At 36.7% G+C, this 24,072-nt stretch overlaps 1 protein-coding gene across 2 annotated transcripts; it reads left to right on the top strand.

Annotated features, from left to right (window-relative positions):
• Positions 1 to 325: 325 nt before the first annotated feature.
• LOC103719087 (phosphoribosylaminoimidazole-succinocarboxamide synthase, chloroplastic) lies at positions 326 to 21,973 on the top strand. 2 transcript variants are annotated; one of them, XM_008808160.4, is made up of 12 exons: positions 330 to 833; positions 913 to 1,014; positions 8,397 to 8,526; positions 9,367 to 9,459; positions 9,546 to 9,634; positions 16,648 to 16,728; positions 17,009 to 17,098; positions 19,830 to 19,919; positions 20,156 to 20,206; positions 20,291 to 20,337; positions 21,487 to 21,544; positions 21,621 to 21,973. In XM_008808160.4, the coding sequence occupies exons 1-12, from the start codon at positions 528 to 530 to the stop codon at positions 21,675 to 21,677; spliced, it is 1,194 nt and encodes a 397-aa protein (XP_008806382.1). In that variant the 5' UTR covers positions 330 to 527; the 3' UTR covers positions 21,678 to 21,973. The 2 variants fall into 2 exon arrangements, with proteins under 2 accessions (XP_008806381.2, XP_008806382.1); XM_008808159.4 differs by having other exon boundaries at positions 326 to 833; positions 20,156 to 20,337; positions 21,621 to 21,942.
• Positions 21,974 to 24,072: the final 2,099 nt, after the last annotated feature.

Here is a 24,072-nt window from a genome sequence, read left to right as displayed (position 1 = left end):
AACTCCACTTCAAATTTCAATCAGTAAAGCATTAATTCTATGAGCTATGGCGTTTTTTTTTTTCTCTTTTTTCTTTCTTCATGTTTAGCTGTATTTATTTGTAATTGAGCTGATCCACCAGTTTGGCAGTAGATCTAGTCCAATTAATAATTTTTTCACTAGATAATCTTTTCCATAATTGGTTCTTGCTTTACTTTTTTTTAATATTTCCGATAACCTTTGGCTCCGATTATCCAGATGGTAGAGATACGTTAAGGTGGAACCCAGGAATGTGACTGCTTGTCATTGTCGATTCGCCGAATCGTGCGTGGCCGTCTTCGCCTTCCGTCTTCGTCCCACGGCCGTCGTCGCATTCCTTTTGTTCCGTCGGGCTATGGCTCGCGTCCGCGCAGGAATACCGTGCGAGCCGGTTGTTTAAACCGCGGTACGAGGGGCACCGTTTCCCCTCGCTTTCCTTTTAAAATGGCCCAAAACCGAACAAAGATCCTACTCTTCGCTCGCCCACCCTCTGAAAACCCCCTCATCTGATGGCTCTCTCCGTGCCGCCCGCCACGCAAAACCCTCCCAAAACTCTCCCGAAGACCCCCTTTCTCCCCTCCTTCTCTCGCTCCCGTCGCCTCTCCATCGCGCGCCCCTCTCGCCCCCCTGCTTCCAACCTCGCGGTCGGCTTGAAGACCCAAATCCGCTCCGCTCACGACACCTCCCTTCTCTCCGCCGACGCCTGCCACCGGGACGACGTCCTCCGTGCCGCCCGGGGCGCCCTCTCCAACTGCCTCTCAGAGACCCACCTCGATCGCACGGTTCCGGGCCTCACGGCCAAGGCCAGGGGCAAGGTGAGGCGGTCTTCCTTGGTTTTCTCATAATTCTTCTCTTATCACTGGCGTCTTTCTCAGAGCCGATGGGTTTCTGTAGGTGAGAGACATTTATGATGGTGGTGACTATCTGGTTCTGGTCACCACCGACCGGCAGAGTGCTTTTGATCGGGTTCTCGCTTCCATCCCTTTTAAAGGCCAGGTCTTTCTTCTCTCCTTTTCTATCTTTCACATTGTTTCTACTGTTTTCAGTTTGAACTTAAAATCCCTTCTTTGACTGATTGATCTAACATTTTGATCCTTTCCATGCTTATTGATCGATTTCATTTTGAAAATTGACTTCTTTCATTCCCTCGGGTTCAAATGCATTATTTATTTGAGGTTGGTCCTGTAGGAATCCTGAAAAAATAATTTCTTACAAATTTGTGATTGAATTTAAGGTCATCTAAGAATTGAGTCAAAGATCTTAATTTTCTTTGCTCTTGTTCATTTGCTGAACAAAACTTCATATGTATGTTTGGATATTATATTGCCTGGTTATCTGTTTTGACTGGTCTGAGGAAGGAAGAAAATAATGTCTTTTGCAACTCAGATGTTTCTGGTGAAGATGTATCTTCAATATACGTAGACTGTTAGAAATGCTGAAACATCATAACCACGGGGATGAATAAGACAACTATGATGAAGAAACTTGGGGCAGTCAGCTGAGAAGAAAACTGCATTGGTTCAATGCAAGGGCAGAGAAAGAAGTTTCTAGTGTTAATCCTAATGCAAGAACAGAAGAGGGATTGTGCTAGTTGAGCCATGAAGAGCTCACAATGTCATTTGAATTGGAGCATATTTGTGCAAGTGAAGCATTATGTGATGTGTTCTGAGGAACCACATATCTAGGTGTGACTATGGTAGTGGAAGGCTTTAATTTCATTGGAGTACAATTCTTGATGGGGTAATTTCTCTTGGAGTGAAGGTTTTAATTTTTGGCAGGACAGCAAGTGTCCAGGCCACCCTGTCCCATTTATGTGAGAAAATGGGACTAGGTTGGGGGGAACTCCTTGGAACCTATCATGGAGAAAGAAGAAGAAAGATAAAAGGAAGAAAGGAAAAAAAGAAGAAGAAAATAAAAAAGGAAAGGAAGGAAAGAAGAAGAAAAAGAAAAGAAATAAAGGAAGGGAGAAGAAAAAGAAAGAAGGAAAGAAAGGAAAGAAAGAAAGGGAGGAAAGAAAGAAAGGAAGGAAGAAAAGAAAGAAAGAAAGGAAGGAAAAAAAGAGGAAGAAAACAAAGAAAAAGAAAAATAAATGAATAAAGGAAAAAAAAAGAAAGAAGGGGAGAGAGATGGAAGGTATCTATTGGGATGTTCGATTGGGATGGCTACTAGGATAGGGCGGGACAAAGGGGCATCCTGTTTCATGGAGAAACCGAGACATCCTCATCCCATGGAATTTAAATCCTTGCTTGGGTCTCTTGGAAGTTGGGATATCATGGTCACGAAGAATGATTAGGCATGAGCTCTACTAATGTTGCGAGACTAATGATGGGAAGAGCTAATTTTACTTTTGGCTTAGTTTATATATTATATACGATATTGGCAGGAGTATATTGAGTTAAATTTTTACAAGCTTACCTTTGAAAGGGTAAACAATCTTTTAGGTAGCAACATGTGTGTCTCTTCTAGAATTTTGAGGAGAAAGTTGATGTGAAGTCATTTTATGGCTGATGACTTTCATTGGAGTAAACTTATAGGCAATCCTTCAATGACAAGCAGTGACTATGTTCTTTTTATGGTGGATAGTGGGTTACATTTTCTGATTATTCACCATATTGGTCCTCATATACCAACTTTTACATAGATTTCTATTCCATTGAACAATAATGGGAAGAAATAGGATATGGCTTTTAGCAAATGCAGCCAAAGCACATGAAATTGGAAGAAACTACTAAGGATAGTGGTAAGAATATGGTGCTTATACTTTTAAAAGATGTGGCTTGTGCACTCAAGGTTGGAAGGGGCTATTAAGGAATAACTGTGGGCAACTTTAGAGGATGGTAGTCTGTAATCTGCCCTAAATTCTTCTAGTATATAGGCAAAAAGTAATGCACATTCAGTAACCAAAAAAAATCTAATTAGGTTAGAGCAATCAACAACAAAATGGCATCGTGATTTTTGGTAAAGGATGAGGTACCAAACAAAAAATAAACCACACCAAATTAGGAAAATGCAATGGGAACTATAAATAGACTATAAGAATAAGAAAATTGTGAACAATTGAAATATATAATTGAAAATATAAAACAGGAAGATGATTAAAAATAAAATAAAAATTCTGAGTAAAAATATTTCATAAAATACATTGTAGGAAAACAAAAACTTTATATGTAAACTTGATATATGATACCAAAAACCAAATATAAGTGAAAAAAACCAAAACATCTTCCATACACAAAAAGTCCAAAACATATTTCCTATTGGTAATGTAATGCCCATTAAAATTAAAAGTATAAATATATAATTATATTTTAAATAAAAATATATAGTTTTTTTTAAAATAAAAGTGATTTTCATAAAAGAAAACATAAATCTTGTAAAAAAAATAAAAACGAGATTAACTTATTAAAAAATCATTTAATAAAATAATTAGAACAAAATTTATAATAGAATAGAGAACTTTAGATATAAAATTGACTATATGAAATCAAAATTAGATATAACTGGAGAAAACCTGTTTCCTATCCGATGGTGCAATGCACTTTAGAAATAAAAAAAATATGAATCTGATTTTTTAAAAAAATAGCAGAAGAATGATTTTCGTAAAGAAAAAGGGTAAAACTTGTAGAAGTTTAGAGAACACTAAATAATAAATTATAGAAATTCAAATACTTTGATTTGGTCAAGACTTTTTTTATTAATTAGATTTAGGGAAGTCTAGTGGAGGGAGAACTTAGGGAATTGGTTGAGTAGAGAAAATTCAGAGAGAGTGGGAGAAATAATGTTTATGCTTTAAGATCTACTTAGGAATTCTGTACTTAGGATTTTGTTTCCAGAAGTACCAATATTTGTTCTTATGATATAACAGTTTTAAGTGTTATCTTGTTAATATTCTATCTAATGGAAAATATGAAAGGCCCAAAGCTGCCCCATTACTCCTTCTGATATAGTATAGGTCCATAAAAGTCTCTGAGGAAAAATCTAGATTGTAGGGAGACAATGTTGAGAGAAATTAAAACCTTAATTCTATTCCATATGATATCTAAACCAATGTCTCAGGAGTTGGAGTTGGAGAAGAAATTTAGAACTCTTGACCAGACAAATCGATTAGTCTTGAAGAGTAAAGTTTAAGATTTATTAATTTTTTATAACACTAAAGGTATACTTCAAAAGGCATCAAAATCATGCATGCCAAAAGAAAGGAAATAAAAGCAATGGGTACTGTATAAGGCTTGGTACTGAAATTTGGTAGAATTCTTACCTTGCACTCTGCACATGTTTACAAATTTTGAAGCATATATGTTAACAAGTAGTGTTTTAATGTTCATGCAAGCCAGGAAGTGAATAATATGTATTTCTTTTATCATAATTAAAATCCACATTTTATTTCAAAAAAAATGATCATGCAAAATATATAGAAATCTCCTTGCTTCTCTTTAATTGATACTGAAAATTTCATTTCAATACTCGAATTTAGTGTGGTATGCCTCTCACTAATGGTGCAATGTAGGGTGCAAGAGGTGTGCATCACATAAATCTTTATATATGATGGATATGACACACTTTATATAACTCGAGCCATGACCTCAAGGTGTCATTTAAGAGTCTCACCTAGAGATATGAGGCAATGCAAGCATGAGAAACAATGAGATTCATGAACTTGATTGATCTAAGAAGTGATAGTTATCCAAAGGAGGAAAAATATCAAGATTGACTTCAGTAAAAAGATGAAGGACAATTAATTATAATAAGTACATGGAAAAGGTCAGAGTCCTACTCACAAAATTGAGGTGAGGGCAACATGACTTAATGTTGCTAGTACTTCTTATTATTGATGAATGATTGTGCTACCAAACTCTCAGAAAATCATAGTAAAATGACTCGTTTTTAGAACATGGTAAGCTAAAAGAAAACTTGCATCCAATCTTCCAGTTGGCTTGAAAGCCGGCCCGGCCCTTGTTGAACAGATAGCACCAAGAAAGGCAGTGTCGGTAGCAACATCTGTATCGGTTGGCTAACAAGATGGTACAATATGCCCTCGTGCCGCGTCGTCCCAACGTGAACCAATAGGCAAAACCAAAAGCGAGGGGAGAGGGAGGAGAGAGAGAGAGAGAGGGAGGGAGGGAGGAGGGAGGGAGAGGGAGAGGGCGGTGACCGGAATAGAGGCAAGGGAGAGAGGAGAGAGGGCTTTCGAAACCCTCTTGAGACCCCTCTCTCCTTCGTGTGTCGGAATAGGGGTGGAGCCCTTGTTTCGAAATGAGATAGGGGCTTCCACCCCTTTTTATATATTTTTTTGAATTTTTTAAGTGAATTTGGCAGCCACTGCTGACATCATGCGGCCAACTTCACTTAGAAAACTTCAAAAAAGAGATTTTAATCAGTGAAGTCAACAGTGGCGGCTAACTTCACTTGAAAAATTCAAAAAAATAAAAAGGGGCAGAAGCTCCTGTTTCGTTTCAAAACAGGGGCTCTACCCCTGTTCCGACACATGGAGGAGATAGAGCTTTGAAAGCCCTCTCTCCCCCTCCCTTGCCCTTGTTCCGGCCATTGCCAGCCACTCTCTCTCGCCCCCTCTCTTTTGCCCCTCTCTCTCTTCCTCTCTTTCCTGCTCCCCTTCCGTTGATTTCTTGATCTGAAGGCTGGATTCGTCTCGGTCCCTGCCGGTATGGTTCAGTACGCCCCGAATTGGGTGGTTTGGGACGATTCTGCCGTTGTTGGACGAATCATTTTCTATGAGCCATGTGAAGTGGAACCACCTCTATTCTTTAGGTGTCTTGCAAACAGTAGAGTTTGACGTTAATTTGTGGTTTTCATGAATCGAACCCTTGTAATCAGAAATTCAATTGCCCTTTCACTTTAAATATAGTAAATTTGAGTAACAGTGGAAGGAGTGCCAAAGTCAATTGTAGTATAAAGCTGCCGGCCTTATAGTAATGTGGAGAGGCATAATCAGTGGAATTTGGTTCCCTTATTTTTCAAGAATTTTTTTTTTTTTTGGCCTTCTACTTCTTATGGGGAAGGAAAATCCTTCTGAATGTTAGTACAGAAGGCTTCAATTCACTATGTTGGATGATGCTATCTTGAATACTGACAAAAGAAATATGGAGCAAATAGGCTGCTAATTTTGAATTATACTATAAAAAGCATTTGACTTAGATGGTTTGCTCTAATTCTTTATTATGAATTTGGGCATACCGTGAAAGATGATTACTGGAGCAGCTTTAGAAGTATCATAATTATAGTCTGTTAATGACAACAGTGCTTGCTTTATTTCTATTGTATATAAAGCTCGCTTCCAAGTCCAAGCTAATCATGTAATTGGATCAGCTGTGTGGACCTTCATCATCATGTTTTAGTGGGAGTTGTGCAAATTAGAGTTCAAGGGTTTATGAAATCAGGTCTTTTGGAAGCAAATTAATAAGAAACATGGTTTCTAGGTTTTCTTTTGTTAGGATTCCTTTTTTTTCTTTTTATACAGCAATATTTTCTTTTTATCCTTAAATAGTTCTAGTGTTGGAAGTCCATCAGGAGTTTCCATTTTGATTTAGGATTCAAAAATCTACTTGGACTGGCTCTCATGATTCTTAAAAAAATGAGGTTAAATTTGGGCATAAGGTTGATTTTGGGATTTCTTCTGCTAAAATTACTACAAGTTAAATAAGAAAACAAGATGGATAATTATGATTGGATTTATCATTCATATAATAAAGTTAAATAATATTGCGACTATTGCTATTGTTTATAGCAAAATTTGAATGCTGGAAGATTGCACAACAATAGCAGCCTGGCTTCTTTAACAGTGTAAACACACAAAATGATGCGACAACGTTTAAGGTTGTTTTGTGATGGTTAAAAAAAGAAACGCAGTGCAAAAAGGGGTCAGTTTGGAGGCAGTTTCCTGTATATTGTTCTGCTTTTTTGGTTTTTTGGGGGGCTTAGATCTGATTTCAGGTATTTAGATTGGTTATTTGTTTTTACTTGGTACTAATTGATGAAGGGCTAGATTAGAAGTTGAGTGAACATATTGCAGAACCGTTAACTTTTATGGTTCAATGCTAATTAAGAGGAAATTTTGAGTGCTGGCTACATGATGGGACCTCCCCAACTTATATATGCATATATGCTTATATATACATACATATGTATGTATATTTGTATGTATGTTTATATGTATATGTATAGTTTGGTGGGTTTGCTCTTTTTTTCATTTCCTTCTGGGTTTTACTCCAATCTTGGGCCATGAAAATGCCCCTACTTTCTGATTTTCTGCTGATACACAGAAAATTTCTATCCCTTTTCTCAAGATTTGAAAATCAAATTAGTTTGTAACAATTGTATCTTGATCTAAAACATAGATCTATAACAGTAAACACTTCCATGTACAAATCCTTTTCATGTCAATTGGAAGGAATGAAAATTTCAACCTTGATTAAACAGCAATAAAACACTACTCCCTACTTTCTGATTTTCTGCTGGTATATGGAAAATTTCTAATCCTTTTTCTCAAGATTTGAAAATCAAATCAATTTGTAAAACTTGTAGCTTGGTCCTGAAATAACAGTAAACACTTCCATGTATGAATCCCTTGCATGTCAATGGAAAGGAAGAAAAATTTTCAACCTTGTTAAAACTGGCATAAAACATTATATTAAAAATTCAATAAATTACCCTATACCTAAGAGGAAAAGAACTCTTCACGAAGAGTCTTGCCAGCAATATCCAATTAGTTTTTATTGTAGGAAATATTTGGCATGATAATGCAGGAAACGGTTGCCTTATGCCAAAAATGCCTTGCAAGAATTACACAAAGATCTTTCCTTGTTGAAACATTTAGAAGAAGAAAGAAAACTATTATGTGGGTCTCACAAAGAGAATTGATGCTTAACTCTTTCTCAACCAAACATTCTATGATTGTTCTACCTCTATTGTTAGAAATAATTTCCTGTAATCCTTCCTGACTGCTTGTTGTTCTTTCCGTTCCCTTAATTTTGCTTTTGATCTGTAAAAGCCTAAGCTTAGCCTAAATCATATTTTTTTTACCCAAACATCTTCAATTTAATCATCTTACATGAGGAAAATGGTGTCATTCTTTTTTTTTTTTGTTTCCCGTTGCCCAAAATGACATCTTCTGCTTGCATTTAAATTCATTCTGGCAGTAATTTGTGCATTTCTGAGGCTTTTGTAAATTCAGATGAATCTTCATTGGTATCCTTAAATTTCTTAATTCTATGAATTGTAACTTGAGTCTAGCTAGAAAGTGTAAAAATATGCTAAGACATTGCCAATGATAAGTGTTTAATTTTGGAATTAAAGATGTCGTCCATTATTTTCTTCAGCAATCTGTGTTTTTGGCATATGTTATCAGTGGCTTTAACTTTCAGGTTCTTAATGAGGCAAGTCTATGGTGGTTCAGTAAGACTCGACATATTACCCCAAATGCAGTGGTTTCTACTCCTGATAAAAATGTTACAATTGCAAAAAAATGCACAGTTTTCCCAGTTGAATTTGTTGGTGAGACACTACTTGTTATTCTTGTGCTCCATTTGACACTCATGTATTTGACTTCTCTTTGATCTTGTGAAGGTGGATTATGAATGTTATATGCATGGAATAGCATCTTATAAAGAAGCAAGATAAAGTCAATAGCCTGAATTTTTCAATACAATTATCATGATGACCATTAAGTTACTTGCCATCAAGTTGGGGTCCAAGTTCAAAGGTAAAGAGTGACGGTAGAAACAAGTTTGGGAAACTTAGATGGAAGATAAGATATGAAAAGTCTGCCATAGTAGGAGATGTAGCCCTTAATAGGAGTAATTGGCCAAGTACACCATGGAACAAGCCAAATTGATTATGATCATGGTTAGGACCTTTTGTTTCAAATCCACAAAAACTAGCTGTGAAGCTCATCATTTCATTAAGGAAGTGTCATTTATCCACATAGATTTGTGCAAATTCTCAACAATAATATTTTGTTGTCTATCCATTTCTTTTTTGAGGGAATGAAATTGCAAATTTTCTTAAACTATATGGTCACCTTGATTTGTCATTATGGTCATTAGGGTCATGAGGCTTCTTCACTACATATTTATAGTTATGGCATATGTTACTATGAAAGACTGACTTGTGGTATAAATTAGTAACCTAAACCCCAAGTTACTTATGCAAATATCACTGGACAGGGAAATCACACAGAAGTTATCAATATTGAGCAATATGTTTAGTCCTTTTGTCTTTTTTGTGTTTTTTCCTAAAATTTTAAATAATCGACATTTCTATTTCTCATTCCTTGTATTTTTTGGTTACTCTTGTACCATAACTAACATTAGATAAACTGGTGTATGCCTGCAGTAAGAGGTTTTGTATCTGGCAGCACTGACACATCACTGTGGACAGTTTATAGCAAAGGAGTAAGGAATTATTGTGGCATTGTCCTTCCTGAAGGTTTGTTGAACTGAGTTTACATATATATTGTGAGCTTCATATTTATAGCTATATTGAACTAAAGCTTATTCTCTTTGATAATGCAGGTATGGTAAAGAATCAAAAGCTACCTGCAAATATACTTACACCTACAACAAAAGCGAGTGATCACGATGTTCCTGTGTCTCCTGATGAGGTTTGATTTGGTTGTTGTTTCATATATTTCAAGTAAACTGACTTGCATAAACATAATGTCTGAATTTTGGGTTTTTTTGAATTCAATCCCTTTCATTATATGTTATTTTCTTATTAAACTGTTCTTTCGAATATTTGCAAATAAATGCCACCTTATTTTAGGAATTCTCTTTGGGGACGAACTTAAGTTTCCATCAGCTGCTAGACATCAAGAATAACTTATCAAGTTAAAATATCAAAAATACCCTTAATGGTAATCTGTCATCACCAGTATCTACACTAACCACTTCTATAACCTACCTTTACTGCTTCTGACTCAGCTTGCTTCCTCCTTTAGAGCTAATGCCTGCTGATTTCATTCGTGCTTGTGCTGCCGCTGGTAGAGTTGAGCTCCTAGTCACCATGCTTTTTGGGGCTGGGCTTCTCATGGTAGCAATCATTAGGTCAACCTCCGCACCACAAGCTATTTTGGACTCGAATCCCAAACCTCAAGTGTGGCTGGCCTCCCTATTGTTGACCACTTTAAAAATAAGATCCTTGCCATGTTAGTTTCTATGGTTGCGCTCTTTGCCACCATCCTCACCAAGTTAGGCTCCTATTGCTACCACAATGTTGTTTTTCTCCTAAATGTTGCTGCCACTTCCTTTGATAGGGCTGCTTCTTACTGCTGCCGTTGTTAAGGTTAACCACCATGTTGCCTTCATCATCGGGTTCAAGGCTCGCCGCAACCACCATAGACATTTTGCTTCTTATTATCATCATTGTTAAAACAGTGCTTCCTGCTGTCACCATTATTGAGTCGTGCTCCTTACTGTTGTTGTCATTAAGGTCGAGCTCCTTGATCTTCTTGACTTCTTCATCCCTGTTATCCTTGGAAGCTTGCTTAGTCTCACTGTCATGAGAACTGAGGTCCAAATCATGTAAACAACTTATTCCTCTGAATTGTGTATAGTTTTGTACATAATGCTATGGTGAAAATGGATTGGATAATTCGAGTTTACCTGGATATGGGTATCAATGTTTAGCATCAGACTAATAGTTGTACCTGTATTTGTGTCCATCAAATAAGAGCAGATAAAAGATTGCATATACAAAAATATCCAACTAGTTATCTGAATCCATTTTCAGACTTATGTTGGCTAATAAGTTGTAACTGTCATATGTTTTCAACTTTACTTCATATGGTGATATCTCTAAGTTAGTGGGTTGCATTTTCGAATCCCTATTAATCCGCCTTTTAACCTTAAGTTTGTAGCTCTAAATAGTTACTTGATCCATTAAATAGGTTTGTGATTAAGTGGATGCAGTTATTTGTTATTCTTTCGTGCAATAATTTTTGTAGAATAGGGAAATTTTTATACATCAACCTGCCTTTTGTTGGTTTTTAAGAGACTTCCTATATTTTCCATCTTTACAGATTAACCAAGCCTTAATGAGAGTGATTTCTTCTGACATCCTTCTGTTAGTATATAGGTCGCCATAAGCAGAAGTCAGAGGTTTTCTGAGAATTTATAAATGACATATTTGCCTTTATAAGTGGAATATTTTTTTCTTCTATGCTCTGTTTTTACTTTTGATCCAATATCATCCCCCTCTTGATTTCCTTACTGTTTAGTCCATGGTTGAACTGTTTCCATCCCTTCATCATCTTTCCTTACCAAGAGATGGAGAGAACTTGACAAGTATCAAGGAATGTTGGCAAGGGAATGTCTCCCTAGTGCTTGCAAGCCTCTTGTAACTCTAACTTGCTGGCAGCCTTGTTAAAGTGGACCGATGGGGTAATCTTAGCATGAAGCATTATATGATTGGCTTCTAGGTTAATAGAATTTGCGCGGAAGAAGTTAAGAGGACTGTTGATCTCCAAAACCCCATAATTCTGTGCAAACAAGAGAAGGGCACGCAAGTTCTAGGTTCCCTAAAGAGCAATCAGTACAATCTAAGCAGTAAAACAACAAAGAAGTATTATTATAGCCAATCAGCATGAACAATCTGATCTTTTATAGCAAATTTCTAGGTCCTAAGTGGGGATCCAAATCCTCTAGATTCCAAGCAGATGTTTCCCCGAGTAGACTATGAACTAAAAATTAGAAGTACAAAGGTAAAGAGATGGAAAAACTTAAAAGAAGGAAGACGCAGTGCAGTTATGTAGGAATACCTTAAGAGATTTATGATGGATTTTGTGGCTCTTTGGTCTCTTTTCCCAGCTTTGCCACCTTTGCTACCAATGACATTTATACAATCACGTACCATCAGTTAGGTACTATCTATTTCATCTGTTGCATCACCCCTATCAGACCCCAAAGCCTCCCCTAGCCTTGTTGGTGCTGATATCAGCTCCATCTTCTCATCCTTGTTAGAAGACCTATGCCATGGCCTCCCTCTTCATGAAGCACCCCAAGATCCTTCCTCCATCAATTGGGATTTCCATATCTCCCACCATGAATTTGTCCATGTTGTGACATCAATAATAGTTGCCACTAGCTTGTTTTGCAACACCCTCATTGGCCTTGTTTTGAATCTTCCCAATGCAACCATTGTTTGCAGCCAGGATTTACCAAACCTATGTGCCTTGTTGGGCAAATGGGTACTATAGAAGGTTTTTAAACCATTGGAATAGGATTGAACTATTGGTACTGTACTATTCTGACAGGATTTCGGTATTAGAACAAACCTCGGATCGCTGGAAGCTAGCCAGAACGGGGCATCCCATCAGAGACAGGTTGGTACCGGTGGTATAAACCCCGGTTTGGCCAGCATGATGCTCGTATTGATCATCACGATCGAAATAGTTTGATATAGATTGGTATCAATCCCAATATTACTTATTTGAAGTTGTCCCAACAAAGATGCACCAACCAAATTTTCTTTTAAAGAGAGGGCTATCTGGACATTGTGATGATTTACACATCTTGTGAGGGACTACAAAGCGCCTCTTTTGACCCATTTTGCAAGAAAAAGGAGATAGAAAAAAGAGGAGAGAGAAGGAGAGAAAGAGGGGAAGAAGGGGATGAGGGTTTTTCCTACTCTCATCAAGGAGGGGATGCCAACAAATCAACAAGGGAGGGAACTTTGTTCAGATGCCCTCATATTTCTCTTTTTTCATCCAAAGTTGGCAAAAATCCAAAAAATTGGCTGGGCTTTGACGAGTACCACGTATATATCCACAACATCAAGAGCCATAGCTAGGTTATTATCCAACATTTGATGCCCAACAAGGATGGGGTATAATGTTCCTGGTCCAGATTACTAGCAAGACCTAGATGTATATGAGAGAGATCAACATTCTACAAGGGATTAAAGTTATAAAGTGAGTTATTATGATTTTCTTTTTCACAAAACTTGGTTGTATTTGCCATTCTTTCCTCATAAATTTTGTTAGTTAATTGGTCATTGAGTGTCAATACTAGTATTGATACTTAGTTGTCATATACCCTTTAAAACACCCCTTAAACATTAAAAAAATACAAAAAAGGTCATCTAAATATCTTTATCACGGATAAAAAAACCAAAAAAGTCATAAAAAACTTATCCATCTCGGTATGGGATCACTACAAATCCCTATAGTATGTGTCTGTACGGGATTGTTTGATACAGTATTGGTTCAGCTAAAAACTAGTACCAGGCTTGATATCTATACTTGAAACCTTGGTATTATAATTATATAAACTAGGATTATATTAGTCAATGGCTTTGATAAAAAGGAAAAATTAAGGATCAAAAAAAATAATTGCCAGATATAAGGTTTTAGATCCTATGGGATGGAGGTATCCTAGTTTCTCCATGGAACCGGATGCCTTGCTGTCCCACCCTATCCCAGGGGCAGTCCTGGTCATGCATAGGAGTGGCAATCGGGTCAGGTCGGATCAGATACGGGTCGGGTTAAAAATTTATCAACCCAAACTCGACCTGTTTGTTAAACATGTCAAAATTTCAATTGAATCCGACCTGTTTATTAAACAAGAAACCCGACCCGACCCACATAACCCATTTGTTAAATAGGTTAAACGAGTTAAATGGGTTAGACAGATTTTAAACGGGTTAAATAGATTTAAACAGGTTAAACAGGTTAAGTAGGTCGGGTTAAATAGGGCAGAAACAGGTTAAGCAGATTTCAAATAGGTTAAACGGGTTAAACGGGTCAGGTTATAAACCGACCCAATTATTAAACGGGTTAAACGGGTTAAAGGTTTAAATCTGAACCCAACCCATTTAATAAATAGGTTTTGACGTGTTGACCCATTTACGACCTAAACCCATTTATGTTAAGCCTAAACCTACTTAAAGCGGGTCATTCACGGGTCGGGTCATAGATTGCCACCCCTAGCCATGCATCCCAGTAGATATCCTCTGTTTCTCTCCCCTTCTTCCTTTTCCTTCTTTGTTTCTTTCTTTTTCTTCTTTCTTTCCTTCCTTTCTTCTTTTTCTTCTACCTTCTTTTCTTTTCTTTTCTTTCCTTTTCTTTCCTTTTCTTTCTTTTTCTTGTCCCTTCCATTATTTTTTTTCCTTTTTCTTCTTCTTTCTCTTTCCTTTGCTCCTTATTTCCTTCCTTTCTTTGTTTTCTTCTTCTGTCCTTTCTTTTCTTCTTTTTCTTCTTCTTCTTCTTCTTCTTCTTCTTCTTTCTTTTCACTTTTTCCTTTTCTCCATCTTTCCTTCCCTTCTTTCTTTCCTCTTTCTCCTTTTCTTCCTGCATGGATGGGTAACCCATTTTGGTCCCTTTTTCTCACAAGAATGGGATAGGACGGCTAGGATGCCCCTCATCTCACTGGGACTTAAAACCTTGACCTGATTAATTGCTGGGCTAATTTGTAGGATGGAGAAAGTTAAGGGGCTTCTCAATAAATACCCATGAGATAAAGGGTTATCTCAAAATTTCTCATAATAATAAAACAGAGTTGAAAGATTATATATTTAATTTGGACTAATAAAATATAAATCGGAAGATATTCTATCACTAAATTTATAATACTTGATTTTTATATCTGTATTGATATGGGTTTCTTTTCACATTTAACCCTTCCTTTGTAGATTAATTGCATATAAAGACCTCTATTTTATATGTTTTCAAATTGAGAACTTCTTATCCAATGAATTCTCTAATAGGACCCTAACTTAAGTTTCCATTATCAATGGAATATGTATTGTATTCTTTATCATTTCTCCCCTTAGCCCATTGGAGCTTCTAACTAGTGAGTCACACATGCTTGTTGACCTTGTAGTCGTCATTTTTTAGCTCTTCACTATCACCATTGATCAAATTAAGATTTTGATTTTATCTTAGATTTGGAGATAGTAGTGTTGTGGAGCAATTTATTTTTTCAGTTAGAAGCTCTAGAGGGTCAAGGGACTGGAGTAATGGAAGAAACTCAATATATATTTCACTATGACTGATAGAAAACTAATTTGGGTCCTATTGGAGAATTTCTTGGATAAAGGAGGTCTTAATTTGCAGATGTATAAAACAAGCATGCTGCTGCTTAATATGTTTTTTGGTTTTTTCATATTTAAACACACCGAAAGAAATTTTGTCCTATGAAGTCCGACCTTATTACTCATGGATCACCCTCTTTAGTAAGGTTTTAAGTATTGGACAGATCACCCTGGTAAGGTTTTAAGTACTGATCTGGAAATCCATAATAGCGGCCAACCAGTATAGGTCATACCAGGGGTCAATACCTGTACCGAGTGTCAATATGATATATCTCTTGGTATTGATGCTTGGCGTGGAGGGTGGGTTGGGGGGAGGGAAGGGGGGTATGAGTATCGGTTCCTTACTGGTTTGGTATGGTATAAACCACTACGATCTCAGTTATCACCCACAAAGGGTTCATGAACTTCAAGGAATGTGAGGTTTAGTTATCTGATAGCTCTGGTTAACCATGAAAGCATAAGTATGCAGCTGCCTTATTATGGGTTATATAATGCTTCAAATGTACTAGGCACCAATTTGTTAATAAAATCTATAGGTCAACATTATAGAAATCATTGGATGGAACCTAGCTTGTCCTTCAAAGGGGAGAAAGAAAGCTTAATCCTACAAACTATATAACTGCTGCATAGACACGGACATGAGAGTGGTGCTTGGATTTATATTCAAGCAATTGATTCAGCAGGAGGAGATAAAAAGAGATTCAATGACACCTGGGAAAAGATAATTTAACTAAATATGATAGTCACACAAATGAATTGATTTTTCTGATATTTTAGAAAAATTTAAAGGATAGATTTTATTACAGCATCTTTTATGTAATGATGACCAAGTGCATATTTGTTATTGATGACTCATTAATGACTAGCTGATAAATGATCACTTGATTCACGATGACACTTAATTTGAACAAGTGTTACACGTCCTGTTTGTATGTTAGGAAGCCCAACACTGGTAAATTGACTATGCTTTCAAAGATTGTATTAGGTTATCACAAGTCTATATAAGACTGTTCATTGGTTATTTGGTTTTATGTCTAATTACAGTCAAAGGAAATCTCAAGAATAATAAGAAAAGGAAGTAAGGCATCAGTAACTAAAAGCCTGGTGTTACAAGTCTTACCAATATTGGTATTGAAATACATCTATCCCATTCGAGAACTATAAAATTAGCTTGATAATACAAGATATATGAAATTCATCCTCTTAAAAAAAAATACATCATTGACTAAGCCCCCTAAACTACAAAAGCCTACTTCTGATAGAGTTATTTTAGTAGAACTCATTATTGGAAGAATCAAACTCCAGCAGTCTTTAAAAGAATGCAGTGAAAGAATTTGATAATGATAAATATCTAAATGTCTATAGTCATCATTTACATCTCGCTGGTTGTCCAACATGGGTTTTTTGAGCTGGATACAAGAATCTAGGATGCTTAAATATCATGCTGGGCAGGACATGTTTTTGCTTTTCAACTATTAGCTTTTCTATTTGCTCTGGTAATCATTTAAAAGTGAGTATTTAACTTGTCTCTTTGGGTCTTGCTGGTTTCCATGTCTACTTACTAATGCATTGCTTGGTGGTGTCCAGATCATCAAATTGGGTTTGATGACACAAGATGAATACGATGAAGTAAGCAGCAAAGCCTTGAGCTTATTTGCATATGGACAGGTGAAAGTTCTGCAGTTTAGAAATCATTTATGATCATGCTTATCTTAAAGGTCTCAATCTACTTTGTTATTTTAGCTATTTCTACAAGTGGGGATCATACATATACTTACGTGTTTCATGTCGGAATAAAGCATGACATAGACTACATGATGACTTTGCAGCAATGCATGGATACATCAATCAGTTAATGGGAAGATATGAATGTCTGCATGCAAACTGTTTTCTTACATGATGTAAATATTATAATAGGTTGGCTTTACTTTGATTTTGGTGCTTGCAGCAAGTGGCATTGGAGAATGGCCTGCTATTAGTTGATACGAAGTATGAATTTGGAAAAGGAGCTGATGGGACGATTATGTTGATTGATGAGGTCTAATATTCAATATCACTTAGTATATCATTTTCAACTTTATTGATTTGACCAGTTAGATTTACCCTTTTGCTCCTTAAGTAAGATTTCTTAATGCATTATTCATAACAGATGTAATCTTTACGTATGTTTGTTTATTGAATCATCATATCTTGCCCATATCTTAGCTACTTTTCATGTATGTCTTTATTATTCACTAGAAAATATTCTGCAAATTTCCTTGCTCAGCATAACTAGTAGTAAGAAGCCTCATTCTTTCTATTTGGCCTCAAGCTTATGTATTTCTGTTTGTCCTTTGCTTTCATCTTAGGGATACTTTCGTCCATGCCATATTCCTTGGGTTATTCTTGGGTCTCCTATCTGATATCATAACATTCAGATGTAGTCATGAGCTGTTCTTCATTTCAAATTTTTAGTTAATCCTTGTTTTGATCCTTCATTCAGCTTTTTATTATGTACTTATTATGAGCTATTTCTTTTAGCTTTAACCAAGGTCTGCTGAACCAGTCCGCATCGGCCGGTTCAGTGCGTACCGTACCGGTACCGATACCCACCGGTACAGTTCGGCTATTGAAAATGGTTCCAGCTCTACAGGGACCGGAACCGACCAATTTTCGCTGTGGCTGGTTCGCATCGGCCCAAGCGCGGGCGCTCCGCGCGCCCGCGCGAGGGACAGCACGCCCCGCGCGGGACAAAGCACCCGCGTGGGCACGGGGCCGCACGCTCGCGAGCTGGGAACCACGCTCGCGCGAGCGCGGTTCCCCAGCCCGCGCACGGGACAGCTCACCCCATTCAATGCCACAGAGTGACTCTGTGGCATTTAACGCAAACGCGCATGCGAACTGCGTCCGTGTGCGCGTTAATTTTTGCTTTTGTCTTCGCCGGTACGGTACCGGTTTGGTTCTGTACTGTACCGATACTGACGTCCATCGGTACAATCGGTACGACGGACCTTGGCTTCAACAATTCTTTTTCTTGACCTATACATATATCTAATCTGTATGCATCCTCTTCATATTCCAGTACCTTTAACTTGAAAAAGCATGATGTGCGAGTCCAGTTGACATGCCCCTAAATTGGTATAAAGTAGGTACTTGTTTGATGCTTCTTATACTTCACCATCTAATCCAAACTTTGCTGCATGGGATTCTTTTTGTTAAGAATCAGGACAACCATATGATGATTCTTTTAAGTAACAAGAGATATAAGTAGCAAAGGCACTCACACAATAAGACAATAAATAAGAGTATAATGGTAGTCAAGGTCTGCGGGACTGATACCAGAACTCATGTCGGCTGGCGACCAGTTTGGTATGGTATGAGTTCATGTCGTATTGTACCTAGGCATACTGAAAAAGGAGAGGGGGGTCATGACATCAAGATAGATGGTGTCTGGTGAGAAGACTCACAGAGAGGAGGAAGAGGGAGGAGGAGGAGGAGGAAGAGAGAGGGAGGGGAGAGAGAGGGAGAGATGGGGGGGCTTATCTTAGAGCGACAGAGAGGTTTCTGGTGAGAAGACATGTGGAGAGGGGGAAGAGAGAGGAGGAAGAGAGGGAGAGAGGGAGGGAGAGAGGGGGAGGGCTAACCTAGGAGTGATGGCATTGGTCGTCGAGGGTGAGATGGGCACAAGTGAATGAGAGAGGAGAAGAAGCAAAACCCTTGAAGCTGAATAGAGAGAGTCGGGGGAAGGGCTTTTATAAATGGAGGGCTGGACTGACTCGAGCGGTTGAACCATCTTGGGTCGGCGTCGGCACAGTTCGGTATGGGACAACCATCTGGTTTGGTCAGTTTGGCCATCGCTGATGACAGTAATGGTGCAGCAACTAGTTTCCTACTTTTGCATATCCTTCGCTTGTTTCCTCCTTTGCTCACAAAATGGATGCAAGGCTTTTGATTTACAAAGAGAAAAGATGTCAAAAGGCGCATTTTTTCTGAAAATGAAGGTAAAAGAGTATTTCGTACTATCTAAGCATGGTAAATGCTACCAAACTGCTCTACAAATCACATAAAATAGTCACTTAGATGTAACTTCATTTTGGGAAACAGGTTATTCAGGCAAACTCTTGAGATGCACAGCAAGGCCCTTAAAATGAAAATGGACAGACTTGATGCTACTCCTCGTCCCTGCCTGCATAGTCGTCTCGTCTCTGCACAGATTTTATATGATTAATGCTCCTTCAGCAACTCCAGGAGGTCATCCTTCTTAATCTTCCGTAACTACAAAGGAATAGAACGAGGACGCATTCGGCTCAGACTTCCAAGCCAAATCAAACTATACTTGTTTCTTATTTGAGCCAAATACCACCTCTGTTTTCATGTGGTTTAATATTATTTCTATGTCCTACCTTTGAAACATTCTCTTTATCTCAGTTCTCACATCTGATTCACTCATCATAAACATGGAAATGCATTTGTATATAGTTTGGAAAAAGATTGGTAAATCAGTCAAATGTACTGTATCCTGTTGCCATTTTTTTAATTTCCTAGAATACATCGAAGCTGCCATACTTGAATATGGAATCTCAAATTGATCTTTTCAGAAACTGACTGGTGAATTTAATTATGCCATGGCAACCTGAGTCTTTATAATTTAGTAGTTGCAGCAGTTGTTTCAGTAAATTTGTCTTGATTGAAATGAAAGTGTTCACAATTGAGATGAGAATATGTTGTATTTAATATTTTCTGGAATTGTTTTTACACTCACCATATTTTTGTCCCATGTGATCATTTAGGTGCATACACCTGATTCCAGTAGATATTGGATTGCTAACTCTTATGAGGAGCGGTTTAATGCTGGGCTTGAACCTGAAAATGTTGATAAGGTGTATAACTTGGCATTCTTTATTTGTGCATATACGTATTTATGGTGCTTTATGCATGTAAAAACATGACAATCTAAGACAATATTAAATATGGTTTTCTGGGTAGTCTTTTTTTCCCCAATATAATTATTTCATTATCAGTATGCAGCTTGTGCTCCCTATACCTATATATTGTTTGTCACCTTAGAGCCCAGTTGGTTGGTGGCAATTTTCTGATACCTCTATTTTATTGATAGGAATTCTTGAGATTGTGGTTTAAGGACCATTGCAATCCATATGAAGATGAGGTATGCCATCTATACTTTTGTCAACTTATTTCTATTATTGTATTTGCATTTAGTATAGGATATCTGGTGGCTTTAAATTCTCAGGTGCTGCCAGAGGCTCCTGAAGAACTTGTTTGCGAACTTGCATGGCGGTATGCCTCCTTCTACACTTATCTTTGTATGGTTGTTTGATCATTCTATGAAATGTAGAATATAAGGATCTGGGTCCTAGGTTCGGCTGAAATTGACTGGTTTTCAGGCCAGCTGCAGCCAGAACCGACTGAAAGCAGCTATTGATTGTTTTTTAGTTTTATTTTGGTGTTTACTGTCTATGTAGAATATATAATGCCAATTTTTGCTAGTTTTCCTTTCTTAAGTTAAAAGAAGGGATAGTTGGTAAATATAATCATTGATGGTCAAGGATTATGAAAAGGTCCCTATCACAGTAATTATCAAAACTAATCTAAACAGCTAATAGAAAGCAACACCTTTCATACAAATGACATCTTTTTTATATAAAATAAATATAACATTCTCGAAACAACATACATTTAATCAAGTAGCTAACCCTAAAATTATGAAGAAGAAATGGCCAAATTCAATATACTTGTAAATTCTACTAAAATTGATGGAGAATATGTTCACGGTCCAAAATATTTCTATACTTTATCAATTTTACTTATGTGCATTATTAACTTCATCCTAAAACTGTCAAATTGGAGATAAATTTCTTGGCTTACATTTGTTTTCCTTCTATTTCTCCTACTTTTATTACAAAAGCTCCAAAACTTGGGGCAAAACTGTCAAAAACTGCTCAAATTGAAACTCGATGAGCCCAACCAAAATCAAAAACTGGAACCGAATTTTCTAAACCTTGATCTATCTTGTGTCTGGCTTCCAATACTGGATCTTACTACCAAATTTTCTACTTGATGTAGGTTGAAACCCCTAGTTTTCCCTCTTCAAACATGTTTGTTTAAGTGGATGGTGGTAAAATAATACTCTCACCATTTAGACTCCTGTTTGTGCTAGCTTGTGGTGGTCCATGTGCATGCGTCTGTATTCATCGTGTGTGCACAATGTGTTTGACATGCAACAATAATTGGACACACATTTGCAAGCGATTTACTGGTTATGGTTTTGTTATGATAATTCAAAAGCTAAAGATTGAGGTTGAATGTAATTTTTTGATGACATTTCATTACTGCCATTCACACATTGAATTAAATTTAATATCTCAGATAGGGAATAGCCATCTTTTAATGCACATACAGAGAGCTGACCCACGTTGTGTATGACAGATACATCTTCCTCTTTGAAACAATTACAAACTCAAACTTCGAGTTGCCGCAAGCAGAGGTATTGAGAGGACGAACTTAGACTTCATTTATTTTGTAGACGCAGATGTCTTACCCTTTTTTTTATTTTTGTACAGGAGCCAATACATGACAGGATTTCCAGGAATGTTTCACAGGCATTATCATGTATATGATTACTGATTATACCCTGAAGGAACATGGAGGATAATGACCAATAATGCATTATGGAAAATCTAAATATTAGATAATTTTTGCCTCTAAGTGATTATAATGTAGACAATAAATTTTTTTAAGCTCCATGTAATTTTCATTTGAGGTCAATAAAACTTGCCGAATATGTGATTGTAACTTATTCATTTTGTGTGTGATTTACAGTTAGATATTTTTTAAGTTACATATTTTTCATATGAGGTCAACAAACTTCAGATTATTCAATTATGACTTATTTAATTAGTTGATGCTTCAAATATTCATGAATGTTTGCTAGATTTGCTATTGAGTAATGACTCCAAGTTTCTTACTGGAATATAGAGAAGCTGCTGTTTATGTGGATGAAAGTCTTTATTTCCACCCCTGTCGAAGACTCGTGTTCATACTTTCTCTTTGCCCTTGATAAGCTCAACAGTTTTTGAATGCACTTTTTGATGTTTGCTATCCGAGATAATACCAATCTCCAAACCAAGTTTTAGAATAATGTCTGCTGTAACGTTACAACTGCCATTGTAATGGTTTTGGAGGTCTTGCCTTTTGTTTTATATGGATGAAGTGAATTTAAGTGACAGCCATCATTTGATTGTTATTCTAGTATGTGGACCATAATTTTGATATTTTCATTGTTCATCCGAATTCAATTTATCTTTATTTAAATATCTACACACTGGCTGAAAAAAATGCTGTTGTTTTTCCCTTAAAGTTCATTCTTTGGAGAGGCATGAAACTTATTATAGGAATCTGTATTTTTCTTGATAAGTGTTATCCAAGCAACACTTAATAGAAAAATTATTTTTTTCATATTTTTTTATGCATTGAAAAGTTTCTCCACAATTGGTTACTTGTGTTTTTTTGTATTACTACTTTTCTAAATAAGTTGTTAAGATCTATCTATATTTTCCATAATATTCCTTATATTTCAAACCCAGTTTACATATTTATCATGTACCACCTGTTTGTGATTGAAGCACAACTTTCTCGTACCAAACATGAGCAATGGTATAAGAAGAGAGAGAATTTTAAAAGAAATTATGGTGCCTAATAACAAATTGAAACATCCTAGGATCCGAATGATGAATTTTCTTCCCTAAAAGCAATCCTTTTTTTCTCTTTTGCTGATCAATACCAATTTCAGATAAAAACAGTAGAAATATCACCAAATCAATTATAGAAATTTAATAAAAAAGATAAAAATATAAAAGACTCATCGGAATTCATCGATCTTGTGGTTGAAAACTGGTAGGGATTGCAGTGGTGCCGCTTGGGTTAGAATTCATTGTAGATGAAGAGCAAGAGCTTAGGGTTTGTCAGTGTATCGTTATAAAGGGGTATTTTAGGGGAAAAAAGGGTCACGTTAGTGGCTGATGGGCAACTAATTTATTTATCTTCTAAATGGGTAAGTGTTTCTATTCATCGAAGAATGCTGCTCATGAAAAATAACTTAGCAATATAGCTTTTTTTGTGAGGAGTATGAGAACATGAGTAAGTTCCTCAATGAAAAAGTTACCAATATTTTCATGATATTTAACCCTCAAAGAACAGGCCCTTAGCGTCCAAGGTCATTTGCAAGGCCATTACCTGGTGAGATTGGTACTGGAACCTCATCAAACAATAGTGGAGACCCTCCTGCTTGACGCTGGGGAGCTAATGTACATGCTAACTGGATCACCTTTTAATCGTCTCATTGCCCTGTCCCATTTCGCCCGAGGGGAGCAACCTAGGTTGGCTCAACCTGGAACCAACCAGCTCAATCTACTTGCTAGATCGTTGGGGCCAGGTTGGATGTACTTGGATTGGGTTGGGCTCAAAAGTTCCAACCCCAAGTTGGGTTGGATATGGAGGATGAGCTTAAATCCAAATCAAGTTTTATCTAACTATTAAAACTTTGATATCATTTAGCAACTCGAAATCAATGATGGATCTTTCAAATTGAAGATTCAAAGTCATACATAATCTGCATCATTAACAATTTCTAGACACTAATGATGTTTTGGTTGTCTTTAACCCAACGATCAATTTGTACAAAATTAGGCATTTTAACAATTTAATTTTATATTTTATTGTTGGGTTTTTTTTGCATGGATATCCTTCTAAATATTGGATTTTGCATGAATATCCTTCCATAATTGATATTTGCATGTATACCCTCGTAAAACTTTATTATTGTACAAATGCCCGTAATATAAAGGTTATTCTAACGGTGTTAAGAAAAATCATATTTATATTAATTAAAAATAAAATAAAATTTTAAAAAATTATGCTATTGTCTTTGTCTTTTTTTTTCTGCTATCGGAATCGCGCTCTATTTGCATGTCTACCTATTAAGAGTATTTTAGTCATTTTAATTTGAAATCGTTA

The sequence above is a fragment of the Phoenix dactylifera genome, unplaced genomic scaffold, assembly GCF_009389715.1.
Source record: "Phoenix dactylifera cultivar Barhee BC4 unplaced genomic scaffold, palm_55x_up_171113_PBpolish2nd_filt_p 000153F, whole genome shotgun sequence".
Taxonomy (NCBI): Eukaryota; Viridiplantae; Streptophyta; class Magnoliopsida; order Arecales; family Arecaceae; genus Phoenix; species Phoenix dactylifera.
The sequence above is the reverse complement of the archived record's forward strand: the minus strand, read 5'-3'. Positions and strand labels throughout refer to the sequence as shown.